Source organism: Musca autumnalis, unplaced genomic scaffold (genome assembly GCF_047663935.1).
Source record: "Musca autumnalis isolate F117 unplaced genomic scaffold, ASM4766393v1 scaffold_3, whole genome shotgun sequence".
Lineage (NCBI taxonomy): Eukaryota > Metazoa > Arthropoda > Insecta > Diptera > Muscidae > Musca > Musca autumnalis.
Window position 1 is genome coordinate 151,037,229 of NW_027411866.1, and position 26,499 is coordinate 151,063,727.

The following is a 26,499-nucleotide window of genomic DNA, read 5'->3' on the forward strand; positions in this document are numbered from 1 at the left end:
GTTTAAGAAATAGAATTTATATTGTGAAATATTAAAAAGATAATAGAAAAATAAATGGCAAAAAATAAAAATATATTTGTTTTTATATAGAAACGAAAAAATAAAAAATAATTACTGAAAAAATTAAACAAAATACTGATAATGAGAATATTAACACAGTGAATACAAATTTTAAATTCTTGAAATGAAAGGCAGAATCTGCAGCCATTGCTTATACCGACAGAAAAAAATTGAACAAAATTTGCTTAAAATTAAAAAAAGAGAATATATTAAATCATATAAAAGTGAAAAAAAAATTAAAAATATAAAAAAATTAACAAATTATAAAATAATATTATGAGAACAATATATTAAGATCCTTTACCCTTGTACCGAAAGGCATAAAAACTTTAGCCAGCTTGATGAGATACACTTACTTCACTTACTTCTCGGCATAAAATAGATAGATTGAATCCCACAGATCAAATGGATTACGTCAAAAATATCAAGTATAAACGGAATAGTTTTTCACATGGAGACAGGATCATTTCAAAAATGCAATCGCTTGAATATTTTTCTGGTCAACTTTTGTAGCACAGTGACATTTATCGTCATTTTTCTAAAAGTTTGCACTTTCTCAAGGCCAAAACTTCCTGAAGTAGCGTTCCAAGGTTTTTGCGATGTATTAGAGAGTTCTTAATTACTGTCTTGGCTACAATTTTTGTCCTTGTGTTCGATCGCCAAAATATCCAAAAAAAAAACGTGGATAAAAACTTAAAGTCAAAATCGGAAGGCAAAATCGGATTCTAACTGTAGACCTATGGTCTAATGGACTTTTTTGTTCAGTTCAATCCCAGGAGTAAGAAACGCGAAGGGTCCATTGAGGTTTTCAAATCGCCCCGGCTTAGTATGGATAGTTCGGACATGGTAGAATACATTTCCTCCTTGGGGATTATAAATACAAAAATATTGAAGTCAAATCGAAAGTTGTTTTTCATCAAATACTACAATTGTTGAAACATCCTTGTCGTGCCGCATGCCGTGTCACGCGTTTCTTATACAAAAGCGACGCTATGTGAGGATTTATTTGCTCAAACTCCAAAAGTGAATTCTTGAACTTAGTTTATTATGAAAACGTAATTAGTTAGAGCTCATTTAATTGGAATTTGTGACAAACTAGTGCTTCAGACCTTTCTTGCGGGATCTTGCATTAGAATTTAGCAAAACATATTGTTTAATTCTATGCCATTATTTTATTTTTGGTGTGATAATTATTCAAAGTTATGGTGTCAAAATTCAATAGACAACATAAATGCATTTTCTTTTTTTACCCTCCACTTTAATATGGATTTGTTAAATTTGTCATTCCGTTTGTAACACATCGAAATATTCATCGGAGACCCTATAATCATGTCCGCCTGTCCGTCCGTCTGTTGAAATCAATATACAGCTCGCAATTTTTAAGATAGAGCTTTGTAATTTGGTATAGAAATTGCCATTACTCCTAGGATGTTTGGTATTGCAAATGGGTTATATCGGTCCACGTTTTGATGTAGCCCCCATAGAACGGCACTTCCCGATTTTCGGTAATTTGAAGGTTTTAGCCTCATGATCACATCGAAAAGGCTGAAATTTGGTACTAAGTCTTCGTTGGGGGTATAAAACTTTCCCCTAGAAATTTGTCGGTATAGGTCCACGCCTTCATATTTCCCTCCTAGAACGGCACCTCCGATTTTCGGTAATTTGAAGGTTGTGGCCACAATAATTCACCAAAATGGCTGAAATTTGTTACTTTGTCTTCCTTGGGGGTATAAAACTTTCCCCCAGAAATTTGTCGATATAGGTCCACGCCTTTATATTTCCCCCATAGAGCGGCACCTCCCGATTTCCGGTAATTTGAAGGTTGTGGCCTCAATATCCCTTCGAAATGGCTGAAACTGGGTACTAAGTCTTCGTTGGGGGTGTAAAACGTTCCACCTGAAATTTCTCGGTATAGATCCACGTCTTCATATAGCCCTCATTGAACGGAACCTCCGGATTTCTGGTATTTTGAAGGTTGTGGCCTCAATATTTGGTATTAAGTCTTCCTTGGGGGGTATAAAACTTTCCTCCTGAAATTTGTCGGTATAGGTCCACGTCTTCATATAGCCCCCATAGAACGGTACACACTGATTTCTGGCATTTTGAAGGTTGCGACCTCAATATCCCTCCGAAATGGCTGAAATTTGTATTAAGTCTTCCTTGGGGGTAAACAACTTTCCACCAAAAAATTTTCGGCTTAGGTTCAGGCCTTCATATAGCCCCCATAGAGCGATACCTCCGGATTTTCGGTATTTTGAAGGATTTGGATGAGGTTATACATTTCTCTATTTCTTTGACTTGTCTGAAAAGAATTTTAAACATAAAAATTGTACACACAAACATTTATTTTTGTACCTATCATTGAAATATTTGTTGCATAAATTTTGCATTTGAACATATAATTTTTTGCATATGCAAAATTTATACATTTTGCAACACTTAATCTTCGTGCGTTTAGCACAGTGTTCAGAAGTTCGTGGGATCAAATTCAGCAGAGAGCAAAACAAAATAATAATATAAACAAATTCCACCTCAAGTGCTTTAAAATAGAACATATGTTTTTTAGCTTATTTTTATACTCTCCACCATAGGATAGGGGTATATTAAGTTTGCCATTCCGTTTGTAACTACTCGAAATAATCATTGTAGACCCCACAAAGTATATATATTCTTGATCAGCGTGCAATTCTCCATCGACATAGCCCTGTCCGTCCGTCTGTCCCTCTGTGAAAATCACTCTAGCGTCCGAACGGATTGAAGTAGGTGGATGAAATTTTGGGTGAAATCTATTAAATGTATGTAGGACTTTTGGTATTGAAAGCGGGCTATGTAGGTCCACGTTTTCGTATAGCCCCCAATACAAAGCGACGCGTGACGCGTCGTCGTTTTAAGGAAATTTTATAAAATTTGTCCATTTGCCCACCGAATTGGTCGTAATTTGGTATTTGTGTCTCCAGAGCATGGCACAATTACCCAGGTAGTGGCATCGTAAAATTTTGAATATGTTATGTCAAAACTTCCTTTATGTTGTTGGAGAAATTACAACAAAAATAATTTTTTTATAATCGATCAGCTGGTGTGATACCACTACCTGGTACTTCTGCCATGCTCCAGAGGCTAACAAATATTTCTACCAAATTTTGTTTATATAGGTCCACGTTTTGGTAGAGTCCCCATATATAGTACGCGTCACTTTAAGATATTTTGAATGTTTTCCAGGTCCAGGTTTTGATATGGACCCCATAGAACGATATCTCCTGGTTTTTTGGTATTTTGAAGGTTTTAGCCTCATTATCGCAGCGAAATGGCTGAAATTTGGTATTTTGTCTTCGTTGCGGGTAGGTTAGGTTAGGTTGGGGGATGTGCAGCCACTAACTTATGACTGCGTAACTCGGAGACCTTCCGGTCCATTGTGATCATCCAGTAGAAAAAAGAACAGCAAGAAAAGAGGAGATGGAAAGGGAGAGGATAGGGGGTAGAAATAAAAAGAGGAAGTTGTTAGAAAAATAAAGAACGAATAAATTACAAGAAAGTTTAAGAGGGGAGGAATAGTTTATTTTTTTTTTTTAATGGTAGGCAGAATAGTTGAATTAGTTTACGCGTTCAGGTTGCGCTGTCCCAGCCACATCAGATTTTTGATGATGTTGTAGATCACAGCAGGTTCCACAGTTGAGTAGAAAGTTAGACACGGTGGAAAGTGAACACCTACTAACCTATGCCGTCTACGAGCCAGGGCTGGACAACGACACAGGATGTGCTCGATCGTCTCTAACTCCTCCTCATCCTCACAGAGTCTGCAGTAGTCAGTAACATCCTCATCCCATTTGATGATATGGGCCCTGATATAGCAGTGTCCAGTAATGACTCCCGTCGTTACTCGTTGGGGGTATAAAACTTTTCCAAGGAAATTTGTAGGTATAGGTCCACGCATTCATAGAGCCCCCATAGGACGGTGCCTCCCGATTTTCGGCATTTTGAAGGTTGTGGCCTCAATATTCCACCGAAAATGCTGAAATTTGGTGGTTAGACTTCGTTTGGGGTATAAAACATTCCATATGAAATTTGTCGGTATAGGTCTACGCCTTCATATAGACCCCATAGAACGGTACCTTCCGATTTTCGGTATTTTGAAGCTTGTGGCCTTAATTTTCCACCGAAAAGTCTGAAATTTGGTGGTTAGTCTCCATTTGGGGTATTAAACATTTCATATGAAAATTGTCGGTATAGGTCACACGCCCTCATATAGTCCCCATAGGCGATATCTACCAATTTTCGGTATTTTTGAAGTTGTTAGCTATACTATACTACCAAAATGCCTGAAATTTGATATTTCGTCCTCTGTTGGGATGCAAAACTTTCTCCCAGAAATGTATCTGTATCGGGCCACGCTTTAATGTACACCCCATGGAACGGTACATCCCAATTTTCGGTGTTCTGAAGGGTTTAGCCTCATTATAACACCGAAATGTCTAAAATTTGATACATAGTCTTCGTTGTGGGTATAAAACTTTCCACCTTCATATAGCTTCCATAGAACGGCACCGCCCGATTTTCGGTATTTTGAAGATTTTAGTCTCATTATTCGACCGAAGTGGCTGAAACTTGGTATTTAGTCTTTTTCCGGGTTACAAAAATATCTCTCAGTATAAGTGCATGTTTAGGGGGTACCCCCATAGAACGGTATATCCCAATTTTCGGTATATTGAAGGTTTTAGCCTCTTTATGACACGGAAGTGACTGCAAGATGGTATTTAGTCTTCGTTGAGGGTATAAAACTTTCCACCTGAAATTTGTCGGTACAGGTCCATGTCTTCATATAGCCCCCAGAGAACAGAACATCCCGATTTTCTACATATAGCTCGTACTCCACCAAAATAGCAGATATTTGGTATTAAGTTTTTGATAGAGGTATGAAACATTCAAGCCGAAATGTGCCGGTATAGGTCGACGTCCTCAAATACCCCCATAGGACCGTATCTTCCGATTTACGGTATTTTGAAAGTTGTGGCTATGACTGATATGACTGAAATTTAGCATTTAAATTGCCATGGGTGTATAATATATTGAAGAAGAGAATTATCATTATTATCAAATAACCCCATAGAAGCGTACTTCCCAATTTCCAGTATTTTAAGGTTGTGTCATCAATATCCCATCGAAACGGATGAAATTTAATATTTAATCTCCGTTGGTGGTATAAAACTTTCCACCTGAAAATTTCCGGTATTGTTCCATGTTTTTATATACCCACCCATAGAAAGATCCCTCCCAATTTTCGGTATTTTGAAAGTTTTAGCCACAATATTCAAAGGGAATAACTGAAATTTGGTATTTAGTCTTCGCTGGAGTTGCGAAACTTTCCTCCAGAAATTTATCGGTACAGGTTAACGATTTATACAGCCTCCATAGAACGGCGCTCCCGATGTTGTTAACTATCCAAATCCAGAATATCCAGGTTTAGGTCTAGTCAGTTTTGCCCAATTTTATGTATTTCGCTCAAGTCGGAAAATTGTAAATATTGGTCCATGTTTTGGAAAGAAACAAAATGTCGCCCCATAATAACTGTTTTAAAGGGAGTATTATCAGAAGAGTTTAGTACTTTCATAAACGAAATAAAACTAATGGTTCCTATTCACTTCAATACAGTTCGTGGTGGAGAGTATACAAATTTCGGCCCGGCCAAACTTAACGATTTTCTTACTTGTTCAACTTATAGTGGCTATAGAATAACTAATTATTATAGTGGTTATAGAATAATTAGTTATTCAGTGCGACCTGCCCTTGTTAAAATAATGGGTTAGTAGGGGGTTTTGTAAGTAGTTGCGACTACTAAAAAGTACTATAAAACCCCATTATTTAGTAAGGAGTTTTTGCTGGGTATTACTATAACCAATGTTTGGATCAGATCTAAAATATTGTCTGTTCTAAGATTTTTTTTAATTCTGTTTACAAACGTATATCAATTACAAAAAAAAACTTTTTTGAATAAGAAACCCACGATATTTACTAAGCTTTCTACCATTGGTCCAAACGTTTACACCCAGAAATTAAGATTAAAAGGATCATTAAAATAATATATTTTAATCTGGAACACATATCAATTATGTGATTTCATTACGAGAACCTCTTTTTAATTATTTGAACAAAAAAAAAACAAATAATAACAATAATAATAATTAGATTATATTAGTTAAAAGTACGGAGTGTCGGTATGAGCAATGAGCAATCCCATGTTGGTTTATAAAAAAATCAATAAAAATATTTTAAATATTTTTCCCACACAAATTATTACTTGAAATGCAACAACAACTACAACCTGAAATCTCAATTCAAAACGCCCACTTTACAGCAAAAGCGTACAAAAAATGACCCACATTTTAATTACATAATAATTTCTTCCTCTCTTTACAGCAAAAAAAAACAAAACAAAAAATAATAACGACAATAACCGGATATATAACGGCATAACGAACAATTAACAAAGTATAAAACAAACACCTCTGCTATGCTAATTAAATTAAACGAATGTAAACAGTGCTAAAAATAACAGTATAAAGTGAAAAAGCAAAAACAAAAACAAAAACACAAATAATTCACACAAAAATTCACAGAAATATAATAATAAAACAACAACGACAACTACCAAAAATGCGTAACAAGGGTATATCCCTACTATTCCTGCTGCTGGCAGTGTTTAGTTGCCATCGCCACGTGTGTCATTCCTTGGATGCCACAAATCATGCTGCAGCCACATGTAGTCTCAACGATAATTGTGATCTTGATGATCAACTCTTGTCGGTGGGTGGTGAGAAAAAGGTGGGTGATGCTGCCAAACATTTGGAGGGTAAAATTGCTTCAGTCTTTGAAGATAAAGTCAACTATAGTATGCAAATATTTGCTGAGGAAACCGTTGTGGAATACGATGCCCTTGAGGGTGCCAACATTAGTGCGGCAACAGCAGCTTTGACCAATTTCACATTAAAACAACTTGAACAACAAATTAAATTGAAGGAGGAGGATGATGATGACGTTATCGAAAGTGAAAGGGGTAAGTAGCCATGTGTTATTCAGTTATGTATGGCTTGTTTTTTTTTTTTTTTGTTTTTACTGTTATTCATGGTCTCTAAACATTAAATATCAATTACAAATGTCGAGTTATTGTCTTAGATGTCTGACACGCAAGAAATCACACATAAATGCCACTTAACCACATCAAATTGAGCTTACCACAAAACATACGATTATTATGTGGTATACAGATGTGATAGGCTGGATTTTTTTGGGGTTTAATGTGAATTTGCAGTGTGATATAATCTTTGATTATATAAAAATGTACATAAAATACCTAGTCATAGCATATACGCCACAGCATATAAAATATTATGAAGTAAAGAATTAATCAAGAGTTTAAGGGCAGCTTGTCGCAAATAGCTGTAGGGGTCGACGTCACATGTGACCCCTAGAATCTAGGGGTAGTTAATGGTCGGAATTCTGTTATCATCGACCATGACATTCAACTCAGTGATTACCTCTGCAGTCAATGTAGTGTACAGAGTGGCCGTAGATTAAGTGGCGAATATTTGCTTATTACTCGCGTGAACAAATCGGTTAAGATCAGGCACCTGACGCCATGATTGTACAATCAGTCGATCTCGGTGCCGGGTGTAATACAGGAGAGATATACGTTAAACAGTTCCGTATCAGGGAATCACCATGGTACAGTGTTAAGCGCGCCGACTGCGCACTTAGAAGGTCTGCGGTTCAATCCCTCAACAGAATGTCAAAATTTTCGGCGGTGGCAAATGCCCTCAGCGTAATGATAGCTTACATTTCCTTACTATTTTAACCATGAACAAGTAAAAAAGTGTCAGTCGGTTTTGCCGACAGATATATACCCTCAGCCAATGTGAAGTGAAACTTTAACCTACGGCAAGATCGAATGTATTTAAGGTCTCTTCAGAATTTTGTGGCCCTTTTTGGACATTTGAACTTGACGACAAAAATATGGATTAGAAATTAACTGCACTAAGACACAAATGTTGAACTTTTGTGGGGGAGGTACCTTAGGGAGGACCGATATGAGCCATTTTAAAAGATAAACTAAATTTTGACAAAATATTAGGAGATCCAAAGTTTGGACCAAATTGGTTGCCCCATTCAAGTGATATCGTCCTAGCATTTTAGTGAAATTTTTTAAATATTGGGAGAAGTACCGAAAGTTGTGGACCGGTATTGTCCCATGAAACTAAGATTGGATATAATATGACGAAGACCAACTGTTGGACCAAATCGGTTGAACAGTTCCAGAGTTATCGTGCTCTCCCACCGCCACATATGGTGACATAAGGGTTTTTTACATCTTTCGGGAAATATGTACTTGCCCCTGAAAATACTTTTACCATCCTAATGGATGTAGCGAATGCAAATCGCTTCAACAAAAATCAAAGTGATTCGAGAGCAGGTCTTAAAGTGAACTTATCCGAAATTTGGTGTGAGAGGTACCAGAAGAAGTAGACAAATATAGTCCATATACGAACCTGATCTATGTCTGGTAGATATATTAGGATGTGCAAAGTATGGATAACATCGGTCACTACCTTCAAGAGTTAACGTGCGCACATGTTTTCCGAAGATTTTTGAACTCTTGTGGGGGAGGTATCTGAAGCAGTGGACCAATATGGTTTATCTTCGAATTTAAACTATGTTTGGACAAAATATGTATTGCGAAGGCCAAATTATGGACCTAATCGGCAGATCCGTTCGAGAGTTATCTTGCGCTCCAACCACTGCACATGGTGTCATGGGGAATTTTTGCACCATTCAGGCTATTTTCTCAGGAAGTATGGACTTGCCCTTGATGAAAGTTGTACCATCGTATGGAGGACAGTGAATACGAGTTGCTAAAACAAAAATCAAAGCGATTCGAGAGATGACCCTAAACTGAACTTTTCCCAAATTTTGTGTGGGAGGTACCCGAAGGAGTGGACTGATTGAGTCCATATTGGAAGCTCATCTAAGTCTGGTAGAAATTTGACGATCTACAAAGTATGGATCAAATCGGTTACTTGTTTCAAGAGTTATGGCGCGCAAATTTTCCGAACATTTTCGAAATTTTGTGGGGGAGGTACCAGAAGGAGTAGACCGATATAGCCCATCTTCAAACTTAAACTAAGTTTTGGGCAAAATATTACGAAAGCCAAATTTTGGACCGAATCGGTTGATCCATTCGAGAGTTATAGTGCGCTCCAGCCAGACAGACAGACGGACGGACATTGCTAAATCAACTCCAAATTGTCTGAAACGGATTTCGTCCAAAACATACTTAGGGTCTAAAACCATTATTTCGATGAGGCACATTTTGCCCGTATGAAAGTGTGTATACCCTCATTAGCATAAATGCTGAGGGTATAAAAACGTATCTACAAGTGGTGTCGTAAGACACACGCCGTTCGGACTCGGCGTGCACTCTTTGATATGAGAGAAACAAAGACTTCTCTCATTCCCTCCGGGAATGTTGTGAGAACATATGTATGTGGAGACATCACCCCACCCTGGGGAACTCACTGTTTACACGTATGACAGGCATGCACACATGTTCTTGATTATACAATGTTTCAAATTTGGCCGGAGGGTAGTCCGCTCAGTATTCTCAAGCACCGCGGAGTGGTTGACAGCATCAAAGGCTGATAAGTCGAGTGCCATTAACATTACCCTATCACAAGGCTGGCTCTGGTTAAATTTTCGGCTAATATGTGTACTTACGGAACCCATACTGATGATCGGCAACTGAATAGCTATTTGTAACGCTGGGGAGGAGTAAAGCCTAAGGAGTCTTTGCTACGAGGCGAACTTTGCTGGCATGCTTAACTGGCTTCAGTAGCGGGACTTTTGATAAGTCGAGTGCCATCAACACTGTCCTATCACACGGCTGGCTCTGGTTAAGTTCTCGGCTAATATGTGTACTTACGGAACCCATACTGATGATCGGCAACTGCATAGCTCTGTGTAACGCTGGGGAGGAGTAAAGCCTAAAGAGTCTTTGCTACGGGGCGACCTTGCTGGCATGCTTACCCGGCTTCAGTAGCGGGACCACTCTGCCCATTTGTCAGACTTCGGGAACAGTGTGGGTAGTTCAGTGCTTTGGAGAGATACTCGACTCCCAGCTCATCCAGCTGTTTCAGCATTACCATGGAGATACTTCTCGGTAGTAAGTGATCTAATGCTACGTAATAATCTTCTCTTCGCCCTATAACTCCCGATGTGCTCTACAAACTGCCGATTAAAATAACTTACTCACCTCTTCGCATCAGTCCCGATGCCCAATATTCACTTATTCCGGCTCCAATAATGCAACTCTTCAAATTATTTAACCACTTGTACCGCCTGCGCTCGCCGATCAACCTGTTAGCTTCCAGCGTCAACTCCCTGAGTCAGGAGTCACTGGGGTTGGCTAACGCTCCTTGCTCATCCCGTCTCGTATGCCTGGAAAATTGGTACTAATTCGAGCATTCGACCTGCAGGTATACAGTGAACGGCTGCAGCAGTGATGATGTCCTTTCTGCTACCGAAACATTAGAAAGGTTGGGCAGATCTCCGAATCGGTGATTAGCGAACTCTCTAAAACTAGGCCAATTAGCATTCCCTGGTTGATGGAAGTGCAGTGTTCCGAGGTAATGAAATCGGCAGGTCTCCTAATGGAGATAATTATGCGGAGATGGTCTGACCCAAGAGGAACGACGGATTGTGAGGTGATGTCATTTGTCAGAAAAGGTGACACGATTGTTATATCTGGCGAATTGTGACGCTTTCTCCTAATTCTGTCATCATTGAATATGCAAGTCTGTTATTACCAGGAGTACAGCTATTTATTAACATTTTCCACATTTGTCCCTACAATTCATTCGAATCATATGACCTATGTAGACTGAATTGGTTCACTTGCCCATTTCAAAGAATCGTATAGTTGAACTAGTTCCCTGGTGAACTGAAATCTGTGATTTCAACGATTTAATACTTTTACATTTCCATCGGATTTGATCATAATGTGCAAATTGAATTTGCACATTTATTTACCTAGCAAATTAATGTGGCTACAATCTATTTCGATCAAAATTTTGTTTTCTGCTAAAAACAATAGTAAATAAATCATTTCAGGTTCTACTTGAATATTATGAAAAATGGACAAGTTATTTTCTTTGCACGAGTTTTAAGTTTATGTCATACATTTTCGCAACAATCTTTGACAGTTACAGTAACTATTGCAAATTTACTTTTTCATGATTGACCAATACACTTTGTTTGATAGTAGAAATACTGAGCGTCAAAATAAAGTTTACACCTCTCAAACATTTTTTTGTTTACATAATTACACCGATGTACCGATGGAATTCCGTATTATTATCATTACAATGATATGTTTTTTCGTGGGCAAGTCCATGTTTTCCGAAATAATCATCAATCATTTAAAGGTAGTCCTTGTGACCCTGATATTTGGCATGGCATGGCAAAATTCGTTCTTACTGACATAATAAGCCAAAATCTCTAAAATAACTGTACGATAGCCATCTTAAATGACTGATTTCCACGATAATCGAAAGCAGTGCCAACATTGGTCCAACATTTGCTCAGCGTAATATTTCTCTTAATCGTACATTAAGTTCCAAGAAGGTCAATATCGACCAACAACTTCTTGTACCACCCTAACAAAAGTTCAAAAATGTTCGCTAATGAGCAGTTAAAGGGCTGTTCGATGATATGGTTGTAAATTGTTTACCAAAGGTACGGCTTGTGCTCCTGATATAGCCATATAACGTTTTCGTGCGCAAGTCCATACTTATTGCCATAAGAACCGTAACGATCGAAAACCCTTTACTCTACGGTGCGTAAAATGGCTTGTAAGCACGATAACTATTGAAAGGAATGACTCTAAAACTGATATCCAGTTCTCAAATAGACTATATCGGTCCAATATTTCAGGTATGTCCAGAAAAAGGACACAAAAGTCTGAAAACTTCCTTGAAACTTATTTTTTGTGGAAACGGATTTTGGTTGCGTAACCGGCATTCGATCGCCTAGATCGCATAGATTTTTATTGTAACAACTTGCATTCACTGCTCCCCATACCAGGGACGTACGCAGGATTTCATTTCGGGGGGGGCCCAACTTGGCCAAAAATCTTGAAAAATTCAAATGTTGTGTAGCGTTACGTTAAGCTATTTTAAGGGGTTATGGCCACTTATAAGTATCAGAAAAACCATTTTCATGCATTTTTTATAAGAAATCTATTAAACCTTGAGTTACCTTCCAACTTTTTTTGTATAATCTATCTGACAAATGCCCGCCTATAAAGCACTGTTTTTACTAAAGCAGTTTGTTGTACCCACTGTAGTTCGAAAAAGAATAAACCGATCAGCATATATTTTTGTGGGATCATTACGAACCTAATAATCGTGTCCATTATCGAAACGGAATTAAAAAAATCAATTTTTGAAAATTTTGAACAGTTAAAATCAAAATCTCGGTTTAAAAAAACGGACTCCGTCAGCAGTTTTTAAAGACTCTCTCGGTTAAGCACATGGTTTATGTGTATAATAGTCCCAAAAACATATAAAGACCGGACCATCCGTTTCGAGGAAAAGACGCTTTAAGATTCTATGCTACATACAGAACACAATAAATTTTTCCCTTCGAAAGCTAATATCTCCGTAAATTTTTGTCCGATGGACAGGAAAATTTTGGCACTTACTCCATTCTACATGTTCGATTTTTCGAATTTTATATGAAATATTGGTACAAAGTATATAAATTCAATAGAAAGAATTCATAATATTTAGGATCTTAGCCTAATTTTTAAGAATATCGGCTGCCGTTGTCGTTGCTATGTTTCCAAATGAAAACATTAAGAAAAATTTAACAGTTTTGGAGATATGGTGCGAAATATATACAAATTATATAATTTTTAGAAATATTATAAAATTTGAGGTAATAATTGTAGTTTTTTCAGTTCAATATTTGTCCAAGTATTTTATTCTGACCCTTATCTACAAATTTGCGTCAGAGGTCAGAAGAAGATTTGCATTGGTTTCAGGGACATATCCCCGTGTTGCTTTAAAAAGTCGATAATTAACAATGTTTAGAGGGGCCCATAAAATCCAAGCTAGATCTGACTCAAAAAAACGCAACTAGGGCTTTTGTACTTTGGGTCTGTACTTTCAAAAAATCCTCACTTCAAATTGTTTGCACAAGATTACCTTAAACCTTGCATAGTGTTATTTACCGGAAGAGATAGAGTCTGAGTGGGTTTGGATTTCAAATGTCAATTCCATTACGCAAACGTCAAATAAATCCTCTCGAAGTGGGTTAACCCGGCATAAAACTATAGTGTAACCGTACTATGATTCAGGATTATGTTCTTACTTTTAATATAATGTTAAAAAAAGCATTATATTTTTTTCTTAATTGTACGATTAGAAGATTTTGGACTCGATGACAAACACTTTGATACTTAGTTCTATATAGTTTTGACAAATAACAATCGATCCTTATTGAACCCCACTTAATTATTCGCTAATAATAAGCTAATTCATTTTAGAAATGGATCTTATTTTGAGAGACATTCGCGCCCATAAGCTATTTTAGTTGGTCACCGTAGCATTGAGAGCTTTGTCAGGAAGCATGAACTTGTCCACGAAAATAGGATATCGCTGTAAACAAGACTACAAAATGTCCAAAGGATCCTCGAACAGTCTATAAACTGCAGTTATGTTAAACTTGTATGAGTGACCTGAAGATGTTGTCCAAACATATTCTCTTGGAACTTGATGTACTTTTGGAAGTAATTTTGCGAGTGGACCGAAATAGTCCATATTAGGTTCGAATTTAGACCGAATCGGTTAGTCCCTTCGACCATTTTATTGAAAATTGTTGAACTTTTATGGCGGAGGTACCGATATGACTTAAATTTAATTGGGACAAAACATTACGAGATCCATAACTTGGACCAAATCTGTTGATCCGTTCGACAGTTATCATGAGTTCCAGCCTGCCAGACAAACAGAGATACAACCGGATGGACGGTGGTAAGTACTTCCATCATCTCCAAACATATTTATGTGGAGTCTAAAATCATTATTTTGATGAGACCTGTTTGCATCGTATTCTAGTGTATATATTCTCGTAACCTTAAAGTCTGAGGCTACAAATAAACGTCGGTGATGATAAGGAAAAAAAACAAGTCACGCACAAAAATTCATTTGTCATCATTATTTTCTCATACTGTTTAGCAGCAAATTTGTCTAAAATAGAATAACAAAATTTTGGCGATAGCAGTAAAACAAATTTCGCTTTCAAGATGTAGTACACGAAGGACCGACCCTTCCATTCCACAGTGGTCCCACTTCTATGGGAAGGTGCGACAAAAATATTTATAATCGTCGGATCAATCTGATTTGTTCAGTATATGCAAAAAATAAGTAAACAAATACTTTAGCCAAAACATCATCAATATGGGTCCAGTTTTTCCTATAGCCCCCATGTAGCGGTACCACCCGATTTTAGGTATTCAAGCTTTTATCTACATTTTCGGCCCTAATTGGCTGTACTTTGGTATTTGGGGTTTCCAATGGTCAAAACCCTTCTGCGCCAAAAATTGTGATCGTAGGTCCAGGTTTCGGTATAGCTCTCATATTACGATATGTCCCGTTTTCAGGTATCTTGAAGATATTATAAAAATTTTCGGCCCGAATTGGTTGTAATTTGCCATTTGGAGTTCTCAATGATCAAAAACCTTTTTTAGGACTTGGAAAAAAACCTACAAGAAAGTATTGTAAAAATGTGATTTCCAACACATTTTATGCGAATAATGTGTACAATTTTTTATGTAAAAGTAATTAGAAATCCTTGTACTAAAACTTCCATTTCGAAAAAAATAATTTTATCTTTTCAATTTTGAGTTACTTGCCTTGTAAGAAGTCACAACCTTACTGATGTCTTTAAAGTTTCTAAGAGATTATACACAAATGTCAACTTCTTCTGTATTGTTTTGTTAAATACTGTTATAAATTACAAAAACAGTGCTGGAATACTAAAATATAATATGTTTAGAGAAAACTTGCTAAATTGTCTCAGAGATTTGCTGATATCGATTTTTGTCGCAGCTTAAGAGCAGTGTGAATTCCCAGAAACTGAACTCGTTAATTTTGTTGTTACAGGATGAGTTTTAAGCCTCGAGAGCTCTATACAGTTCGAATAAATAATAGACATGGGGTATATTCATTAAGGAATTAGCTTTTGATAGTGGTTTCTCTCAAAAACAGCTTACAAACAAAAATTTTTAAAATATTTTCTTACAAAACTTGTTAATGATGTACATTTTCTGTTCAGAAACTTAAGAAAATATAAGTTTTAATTTGAAATCTTCAACTATACAAACATTTTTATGCGAAAAAAATACAATAACTAGTGACAGTAGCTTAACAAATTTTGTTCGACCAAACCATTTCGGGGGGGGGCCCGGGCCCCCCGTGCCCCCCCCCCCTGCGTACGTCCCTGCCCCATACGACGGTACAAGTATCGTCAGGGGCAAGTCCAAACTACCTGAGAAAATAACTTTAAATGTGCAAAAAACCCCCAATGAAACGTGTGTAGTGGTTGGAGTCCAAGATAAATCTCGAACGAATCTACCGATTAGGTTCAAGATAAACCATATCAGTCCACTCCTTGAGGTACCTCCCCCACAAAAGTTCAAAAATGTTCGAAAATATACTCTTGAAGGGAGCGATCGATTTGGTTCATACTCAATTACGACGGTAAAAGTGTTTTCAGGGCAAGTCCATACTTCATGAGAAAACAGCCCGAAAGATGTAAAAACCCCTATGGCACCATATGTAGAAGGTACAGAGCACGATAACCCTCGAACTGATCAACCGATTTGGTCCAAAATTTGGCCTTCGTCATATTTTGTCCGAACTTATTTTCAGTTCGAAGACGGGCAATACCGTCGACAACTTCCGGTCACTAAAATGGTATGCACGATATCTCTTGAACGTGGCAACCAATTTGGTCCAAACTTTGGATCTCTTAATATATTGTCCAAATTTAGTTTAACTTCCAAAATGGCCCATATCGGTCCTCTCCTTAGGGTACCTCCCCACAAAAGTTTAACATTTTCTCTATAACGTAGTAATTCGTCAGTTCCCAAATACTACGTTCTAGAGAAGTTTGACTGTATTAAGCCTTACAGGCATAACCACGAGCTTTTTTCAATACTCATTGTTTTGACAAACTAACAAACTCCCAAAAAGCCCATATTCTAGGAGTTCAATTTGATTAAACGTGTATTTAGAATAAATAAAAAAAACTCGCAATCAATTAATGGATTTTTCTTGGAACATTTAACACATATGTATCTTAAATCTATTTATATTTGGTTTAACACATTGGTTATTCTAAGATTGCAATCAATATGCTAGAAAATGAAATGTGTAAAGAAATAAAATGCGCAAATATTCTATATGACACAGATTTACAGTAGAATTCCGATACATTCGAAAATGTGTCTTCTGAATAATCTTGAACAGGAAATTCTAAAAACAAAAACAGTAAGGAAAGGATCAAAGTCGGGCGGGGCCCACTATATGATACCCTACACCACTGTGAATAGGTAAAATATAAATGGTAGCTAAATCCAAATGTGAACAGATTACGATATAATTTGGCACATATATTTCTATACCAAACACCGTCACACATTCCAAATTTCATCAAAATTAGACATACATAGCGTCTTTGGTGCATTAAATACCTTAAATCGGGCGAAAATATATATGGGAGCTATATCCAAACCCGAACCGATTTCGATAAAATTTGGCACTCTTATTTCTAGACCAAATTCCGTGAAACATTCCATATTTTATTGAGATCGGACATATATAACGTGTTTCGTGCACCAAATACCAAAAATCGGCCGAAAATTTATATGGGAGCTATATCCAAATCTGAACCGATTTTGATATAATTTGGCACATTTATCTATAGACTTACTTCCGTAACACATTCCAAATTGCATCAAAATTGGACAGATACAGCGGGTTTGGTGCATCAAATAATTCAAATCGGACGAAAATATATATGGGAGCTACATATATCCAAATCTGAACCGATTTCGATAAAATTTGGCACTCTTATTTCTAGACCAAATTCCGTCACACGTTCCATAATTCATTGAGATCAGACATATATAACGTGTTTCGTGCACCAAATACCAAAAATCGGCCAAAAATATATATGGGAGCTATATCCAAATCTGAACCGATTTTGATATAATTTGGTACACTTATTTCTAGACCAAATTCCGTCACACATTCCAAATTTCATTGAGATCGGACATATATAACGTCTTTCGTGCACCAAACACCAACAATCGGCCGAAAATTTATATGGGAGCTATATCCAAATCTGAACCGATTTTCACCAAAAGCAATAGCGTTCTTCATTAGGCTAAACAAGTGAGCAAAGGCTATAGTCGGGACGGAGCCGACCATGTGATACCCTACACCACTACCCCTGTACATAAGCTTTTCACTGGTAAACATTTCTTTTAGGGAATATAAACCGACTACCACCAAAAATAATAGGCCTCTTTGTCTCTGGGACCCCCATAAGCAAATCAAAATTACGACCTGTAGCTTGATTGCAAAAAATGGAAGAATTGGATACATTACCTACTATTGTGTTATCTCACTTGTTTGACCACTTTCGTCAACCTACTTTACACCAATGTAAAGGTAATATTTTCTTCTTCCATTGACAGGCTTTGCCGTTGGAATACCCCTAGTAGAAGCCAATATATTCTCAAAAAATAAAACTTTGAATTTGTCTCCAATGAGTTTTTCCCCATTCCGACCCCTAAATATTATCCGACTATCACCAAAATCAATAGGCTTCTTCCTATGTGGGACTCGCATCAACTCCCAAAAAATGCGTGACGATCCGATCAAAATTGCGACCTGTAGCGTGATTACAAACAAATCGGGAAATGAGATGCAGTACCGACTATTGCGATATGTCTGTTGTTTGAGCAGCTACGACAACCTCCTTTACATCGTTGCCACGTTTTGCTTTTGATATACCTCTTAAAGAAACAGAGATATTGGCTTTGAAATAAAACGTAGACCTTTTCTCCAAATAAGTGTTTGCCCATTTCGACCCCTGAATACTATCCACCCATCATTAAAATCAGTAGGCTTCTTCCTCTGTGGGACCCCCATTAACCCCTAAAATTTCGTGACGATCCGATCAAAATTGCGACCTGTGGCGTGATTACAAAAAAATCGGAAAATGGGATGCATTATCGACTATTGCCTTATCTCTGCTATTTGACCACCTATGACAACCTACTTTACATTGTTGTAAAGGTGATATTTTCTACTTTCTTTTCCAGATTTTGCTTTTGATATACCTCTTAAAGAAACAGAAATATTGGCTTTGAAATAAAATGTTGACTTTTTTCCAAATAAGTGTTCCGACCCCTAAATATTATCCGACCATCACCAAAATCAATATGCTTCTTCATCTGTGAGACCCCCATTAACCCTCAAATTTTCGTGACGATCCGATCAAAATTGCGACCTGTATCGTGATTTCCAAAAAAATAGAAAAATGGGATGTATTACCGACTATTGCGATATCTCCGTTATTTGGTTTACTACGCCGACCTAGTTTGCAACTTTGTAAAGACGTGATCTTCTACTTTCATAGTCATCCTTCGCTTTTGGAAAATCCCCAACCAAAGTTGTGATATTCGTCAATATAATTAAAATCGCAAAAATGAAAATTGGGGTTTTATTTGCTACTATTGCGATATCTTCGTTGTTTCATCACCTACGAGCACCTAGTTTACATCATTAGAAAGGTGACATTTTCTGCTTTCATTGTCAGGTTTTGCTTTTAGTATACCCCATATAAAAGCTGAGATATTGGCTTTGGAAAAAAACGTTGTCTTTTTATCCACCTAAGTTTTTTGCCCTTTCCGACCCCTAAATATTATCCGACCACCACCAAAATCAATAGGCTTCTTCCCCTCCGGGACCCCCATCAACATCCAAAATTTGTTGACGATCCGATCAAAATTGCGACCTGTAGCGTGATTACAAGGTTTAGATGGACAGACGGACAGACGGACAGACGGACGGACTGACGGACGGACAGATCGACTCAGCTCGTCGAGACATTCATTTTGGTATATATAAGTATGGGTCTACGACCATTATTTCGATGCGTTACAAACTTTTTGGCCAAAACCAACTTATAATACCCTCCCCACATAGTGGTGTAGGGTATAAAAATGATCTTCCCCAATTTTCAGCCAAATCAACAATAAATGCGACCTGTACGTTGCGAACGGACGGACGGACGAACATGCATAAATCGACTCAGAAAGTGATTCTATGCATATCTCTAGAAGGAACTATGGGTCTATCTCTTTTCCTTAGGCATGTTACATACAAATGCACTAACACATAATACCCTTACCACAGGTTGGTGTAGGGTATGAAAAACATAAAAGATCCACACCTAAGGGCATATAGGTGGGCGATAAAAATTACATAAAAAAATCCACGCCTAAAGAGCTATATGTGGGCGATATAAATTACATGAAAAAAACACACCTAAAGCCTATAGGTGGGCTACAAATTACACAAAAAACCACGCATAAGGGCCAATAGGTTGGCTATATAAATTACATAAGAAATCCACGCCTAAGGGCCTATAGGTGGACTATATAAATTACATAAAAATGTACGCCTAATGGCCTATAAGTGGACTATATATATTGCAAAAAAAAATCCACGCCTAAAGCCTATTTGTGGGCTATATAAATTACATAAAAAATCCAGGCCTAAAGGTTTACAGGTGGGCTATATAAATTAGATAAAAATTAAGGGCCTATAGGTGGGCTATATAAATTACATAAAAAATCCAGGCCTAAGGGTCTACAGGTGGGCTATAGTGACATTTTTTAGTGACATTTTTAAATATTGGAGGGAAGTACAGGAAGTTGTTGCCAATCTTCGAAATGAAACTAAGTTTGGACACCTTTTGGGCTGTTTTCTCAAGAAGTATGGACTTGCCCCTGAAAAAACATTTACCGTCGTAATTGAGGCTGCGAATGCAAGTTGCTTCAACAGAAATCAAAATAATTCGATAGCAGGTCTTAAAGTGAATTTATCCAAAATTTTGTGTGGGAGGTACACGAATGAGTGGACAAATATAGTCCATATTCAAACCTGATACACATATGGCAGATGTATCAGGATGTGTAATGTATGGACCAAATCGGTCACTCCCCTCAAGAGTTATCGTTCACACAATTTTTCCGAACATTTTTGAACTTTTGTGGTGGAGGCACCTGAAGGTGTGGACCGATATGTCTTATCTTCGAACTTATACTAAGTTAGGACAAAATATTACGAAGGCCAAATTTTGAACCGAGTCTGCAGATCCGATCAAGAGTTATCTTGCGATCCAACTACTAAACACAGTGTCATAGGGTTTTTTTACACTTTTCAGGCTATTTGCTCAGGAAGCATAGACTTACCCCAGATGAAACTTGTACCGTCGTATGTGGGGCGGTGAATACAAGTTGTTAGAACAAAAAGCAAAGCGAGTCCTAAACTGAACTTTTGTGTGGGAGGCACCTGAAGAAGTGGACCGATTAAGTCCATATTGGAACCTCATCTAAGTCTGGTAGAAACTTCACGATGTGCAAAGTATGGGCCAAATCGGTTACTCCCTTCAAGAGTTATCGTGCACACAAATTTTGCGAACATTTTTCGAACATTTGTGGGGGAGGTACCGGAAGGAGTACACCGATATAGCCCATTTTCGAACTTTAACTAAGATTGGACAAAATATTATGAAAGCCAAATTTTGAACCGAATCGGTTGATCCGTTCGAGAGTTATCCAGTCAGCCAGACAGACAGTCAGACGAACGGACAGTGCTAAAGGCCTCGACACATAAGAAGCATGGCATTCTTGCTGAAGTCATAGCTGATAAAAGACTAAAGACCAAGTTCGACCTAATAAAAAGATTTCAGAATCACATTTGAATTAGGTCGAACTTGGTCTTTAGTCATTTACCAGATATGACTTAAGCAAGAAGACTTATATGTTGAGGCCTTAAATCAATCGAAAGTCGACCGATATATCGCATTATATCGATGGGGCTTAATTGGTCAGGCCAATGACTAATAATGCTGAATATACTTCGATAGACTCGAATTTGTTTCCATCACATACCAGTATGTCTAACTGCTAAGGCCTCGACACATAAGGAAGCATGGCATTCTTGCTGAAGTCATATCCCATAAAAGACTAAAGACCAAGTTCGACCTAATAAAAAGATTTCAGAATCACGTTTGAATTAGGTCGAACTTGGTCTTTAGTCATTTACCAGATATGACTTAAGCTTCTTATGTGTCGAGGTCTTTAGATATTCACGGTGCTCTTGAGCCAACTTTCAATGGAAGATGTATTACACCTGGGAAGTTTTTGCGGATTATGAAACTACAATGTTCATAGATGAGAAAAATCAATAAACATAAAAATCATCGGAACGTTTTTTAAATAAATCGCGATCTGTGATCACACTTCTTGAAGTTTTTTTAGGTTTTCATGATTTTGCTTAGAAACCGCAAGTCGTAACTAAATGGAATTAAAAATAGTTGTAGCTGTTAAAATTCTCTACAAGACTGACTTTTATGATATTTTCATAGATTTTACCGTTATTGAGATATGGAAGTTCAAATTGGGATAATTCACTGACTGTATGGTCTCACTATAGAACAATGTCGTGACTGCAATTTCCCAACTTAAACTTATATATCTCAAAAATGATACAACCTAGGTAAAAATGGCTATCTAAAATGATAAATAGTCATTATTCTATTGGTCACATTTTGCTTTCAAAAGTAAGCACCAAACTTGATCTTGGTGTAGTTTTTGATGCTGAATTTTCATTCAAGTACCACATTGACTATATTTTGCCTAGCGCATATTCAGTTCTTGCTTTTATACGTCGCAACTGTAAAGAATTTTTGGATCCTTATACTCGCAAATTATTGTATACGACATTTGTCAGATCTAAACTTGATTATGCCTCAATTGTTTGGAATCCCTATTATTCCACACATATTGATCGAATTGAGAGAATTCAAAAAAAGTTTGTTAAATTTGCATTGTTTTCATTACAATTTACTAATCCTTTACCGTCATATGAAGCACGTTGTAAATTAATACGCTTGGATACGTTATGTGATCGACGTTCCAAAATGTCTATAATTTTTCTTTATAAACTAGTTTGTGGATATATAGATTGCCCGGATCTATTATGTTTAATTGGATTTAAAGTGCCAACAAGATCACTTCGATTTGCCGAGTATTTAAACGTTACGACCCACAGAACAAACTATGGTCGAAACGAACCTATTGTGAGAATATTAAATGAATTTAATAAAATTAATTTGGAAATTGATTTAGATTTTTGCTACCCTCTAGATAAATTTAATGAGTTATTAGATTTATATTTTGCTAGTAAATAAGCTAGTCTGTAAGGATTGTAATTCCATAGACTCAATAAATAAATAAATAAATAAAATTGCAATAGCCAATCTTGTAGAGAATTTTAGCAGCTATAAGATTTCCTCTAGTCCCATTTCTATAAGACTTACTGTTTTCAAGCAAATCTTTAAAACCTAACAAAAAAACCTAAAAATGTGACCTGGACTTCTATATCTCGAAAATGGTAAAATATAGGAACAAATTATAACGGTCAATCCTCTAGAGAATTTTCACAGCTACAACATTTTCTTTAGTCTCATTTCCATAGGAGTAAGCAAAATCGCGAAAACCTAAAATAAACCTAAAAATGTGAACTTTGACCGCGATTTATTTCAAAATCCCTCCAACGATTTTTTCTTGTTTTTGGATTTTTCTTATGTATGAATATTGCTGTTTCAGAATCCGCAAAAACTTCCCAGGTGTAAGTTCCTTTCATTTAAAGTTGCTTCAGGAGCACCCTGTATGGTGTGTGTGGGTGTGTGTGTGTTTTTTTTTTCAGAGTAACACTACGCAACACTGAAAATCAAACAACTTCTAGTATGCATTTTTTGAAAGTACATATTTTGACTACAAAAACCCTAATAGGGTTTTGTCCTGTCAGATCCAGTTCGTATTTTATGGTCTCATCTAAACCGGGTTAAATCTACACTTTTTTGCAGTTATCAGGCCTTTATCTCAGAAACGAATAGGAATTTGACCTTGCTGTCTTTATCAATAATGTGGCCCTAAACTAGTAGAACTTATCTTTTGAAAAAACCGCATGAGAAAAACTCCATCTAGGGCATAAATACCTATAAAATATGGAAAATTTTACATAATTGCTGAAATTCTGGTCAGTATCGGCTAAACTATTGGGAGTTGAACCAAGTAACCTTTAGCAAAAATTTTCCAAATAAAGTTCTCAACAATTCTTTAGAACATTCCGAAACTCTAAACTGCTTACTTCATGTTGATTCAGTGGTATTTTGCATCATATCTTTTACAACACCTATTTCAAACACAGTTCACACCAACAGTTTATTCTCGCATTTCGGATTTCACTACATTATTGACAATTTTATTAATGCGTCGTTGAAAAATGTACTGGAAACAAAGGCATAGAGGCATTTTACAACAATGACATGTTCTGAAGAGTTGTGTATTACATTCCAGGGAATATTTTTCCAATAGAAAATATTCAGAAAAAATTAACGGCTTTGGAGATGCGGTGCGAAATGTATAAAAATTGTGGCATTTTTGCATATATTTTGAAATTTGAGGCAATAAATGTAGTTTTTCGAGTTCATTATTTCCCCAAATATTTTATTCTTGTCCTTTCGTACAAATTTGCTTCAGAGATCAGAAGAAGATTCGCATTGGTTTCAGAGATATAGCCCCGAATTTCTTTAAAAACTCAATATTTAACCATGTTTAGATGGGGCCACAAAATCCAAGCTGGATCTGACACAACAAAACCCAACTAGGGTTTCTTGTCGTTTGGGTCTGTACTTTCAAAAAATCCTCAGATCGAATTGGTTGCAAAAGATCACCTTAAAAATGTTGCACAGTGTAATATATCATGGGGATCTGTACATATCTTAACATCATTGGGAATATCGGTAAGAAAAATTACTTATACTTAAAAAGTAAATTTCTAAACCACTCGTATGGGGCTTGCAACATTCGTTAATGCTTCTAACATTAAATCACCGACATAAACAAAATCAACAAACATCTCAATGAAATATGATTTTCTCAAACAAATAGATGCCAAGCCCATTTGTTTGTGACAGCTTCATCAACATGTAAACGATCCCAGCCCACTTTGTTGTAACCTTCAACAAGACAAAAAAAAAGAAGTAAAAACATAAAAAAGTTTGACCAAAAGCCATAGCAGCTACACAGCTCATATATATGACAAAAAGGTCCAGACCATCATAACTGACAACAAAATTCGAAAACAAATCAAAATTATTTAATTTATATAAACATCCAAACATGAATATGTACAAAAGGTCTTCCTCTTATTCATAATAATACAGCAATTGATGGTTTATCAATTGTGGTTTTTTAAAAACAAAAACAAAAACTACCAGCAATTCAATAAAAATTCATTTTAATATTCGAAAAAAATTTCACCACTTTGTAATAGCGAAGTTATTTGGATTTTAAGTAATGTGCCGGTTTTTGTTGTTGCCTCTATAAAAAAGTCACAAGCCTCCCTCCTACTTGCCGGTATTTTATGGCAATAACAACGAACAAAGAGCAGACAAAAGAATGGTCATGTTTAATTCCTTTTATTTTATATATTTTTTGGTAATTCATACGAGGGTAGGGGAAATGACTGGAAGAAAAAACTTATAAGGACCCCAAGACCCAACTGAGTACTCAAGATACTGAAAAAATAAACTGTGCTACACCAACACTATGCAGGGATTCTGATGTACCAATTCAGTCTTGTTTGAGTCCATGGAAGGCGAAAATACTTTGGGCTTTTTTATGTCACTTCATAAAGTGATTTTATAACTGTAAAGGTAGAGAAGGAACGATTTTTTATTTTTGAATTACACTATGCAACACTGAAAATGCAAATAACTTCTAGTATGCATTTGTGGAAGTACATATTGAGACTATAAAAACCCTAGTTGGGTTTTGTCCTGTCAGATCCATTTCGGATTTTATGGCCCCATTAAAACCGGGCTAAACCTACATTTGTTTGCATTTGTCAGGCCTTTATCTCAGAAACGAATAGGAATTTGGCCTTGCTGTCTTTAACAATATTGTAGCCCTAAACCAGTAGAACTTATCTTTTGAACAGACCACATAAGAAGAACTCCATCTAGGCCATCAAAATCAATAAAATATAGAACATTTTACATAATTTCTGAAAGTTTGGTCGGTATCAGCTAAACTATCGCGAGTTGAACCAAGTAACCTTTTGCAAAAACTTTCCAAACAATGTTCTCAGCAATTCATTAGAACATTCTGAAACTCTAAAATGCTTATTTCATGTTGTTTCAGCGGTATTTTGTATCATATCTTTTACAACACGTATTTCAAACACAGTTGACACGAAAAGTTTATTCTCGCATTTGGGCTTTCACCACATTATTGACATATTTATTAAATTGTCATTGAAAATTTACTAAAACAAGTAAAAAAGTATTAGTCGGCTTTGCCGACAGAGACATACCCTCAGCTTGTGTATATTGAAACAATTTTTTCCCAAAAAACGTATGTATTAAGGGGGTTTAAAAATTTTGGGCGTTTGAACCGACAAAAATTTTGATTAGGATTAAAGATAAAAAGTTTTGCGTAGGAGATACTAATAGGAATGGATCGACATTGACCATTGTGGAAGTGGATCTCCAGCCACTACATATGGTGCCTATGGGGTTTTTGGCTTATCTTCGAACTTAAACTAAGTTTGCACAAAATATTACGAAGGCCACATTTTGGACCGAAATGGCAGATCCGTTCGAGGGTTATCGTACGCTCCAACCACCTCACACGGTGTCATAGGGGTTTTTTGCAACTTTCATGCCAAAGCGATTCGAGAGATGGCCCTAAACTGAACTCTTCCGAAATTTTGTGTGGGAGGTACCCAAAGGAGTGGACCGCTTGAGTCCATATTCGAACCTCATCTAAGTTTGGTAGAAATTTTACGATGTGCAAAGTATGGTTACTCCCTTCAAGGAGATTCCCATTGGTTTCAGAGATATAGCCCCGATTTGTTTTAAAACGTCAATATTTAACCATGTTTAGATGGGGCCATAAAATCCATGCTGTATATGGCACAACAAAATCCAATTATGGTTTTTGTCGTAGAAGTTGGTACAACA

At 36.6% G+C, this 26,499-nt stretch overlaps 1 protein-coding gene across 2 annotated transcripts in view; it reads left to right on the forward strand.

Annotated features, from left to right (window-relative positions):
- Positions 1-26,499, forward strand: part of drd (drop dead) — a 124,462-nt gene that overhangs the window by 376 nt on the left and 97,587 nt on the right. Inside the window, exons 1-2 of one of the 2 annotated variants that reach the window (XM_073974861.1) lie at positions 1-158; positions 6,472-7,108. The exon at positions 1-158 is cut by the window's left edge and continues 126 nt beyond it. In XM_073974861.1, coding sequence (XP_073830962.1) covers positions 6,709-7,108 — 400 coding nt within the window. In that variant the 5' untranslated portion in view covers positions 1-158; positions 6,472-6,708. The remainder of the gene's footprint in view (positions 159-6,471; positions 7,109-26,499) is intronic. The other variant, XM_073974860.1, reaches the window with a different exon arrangement.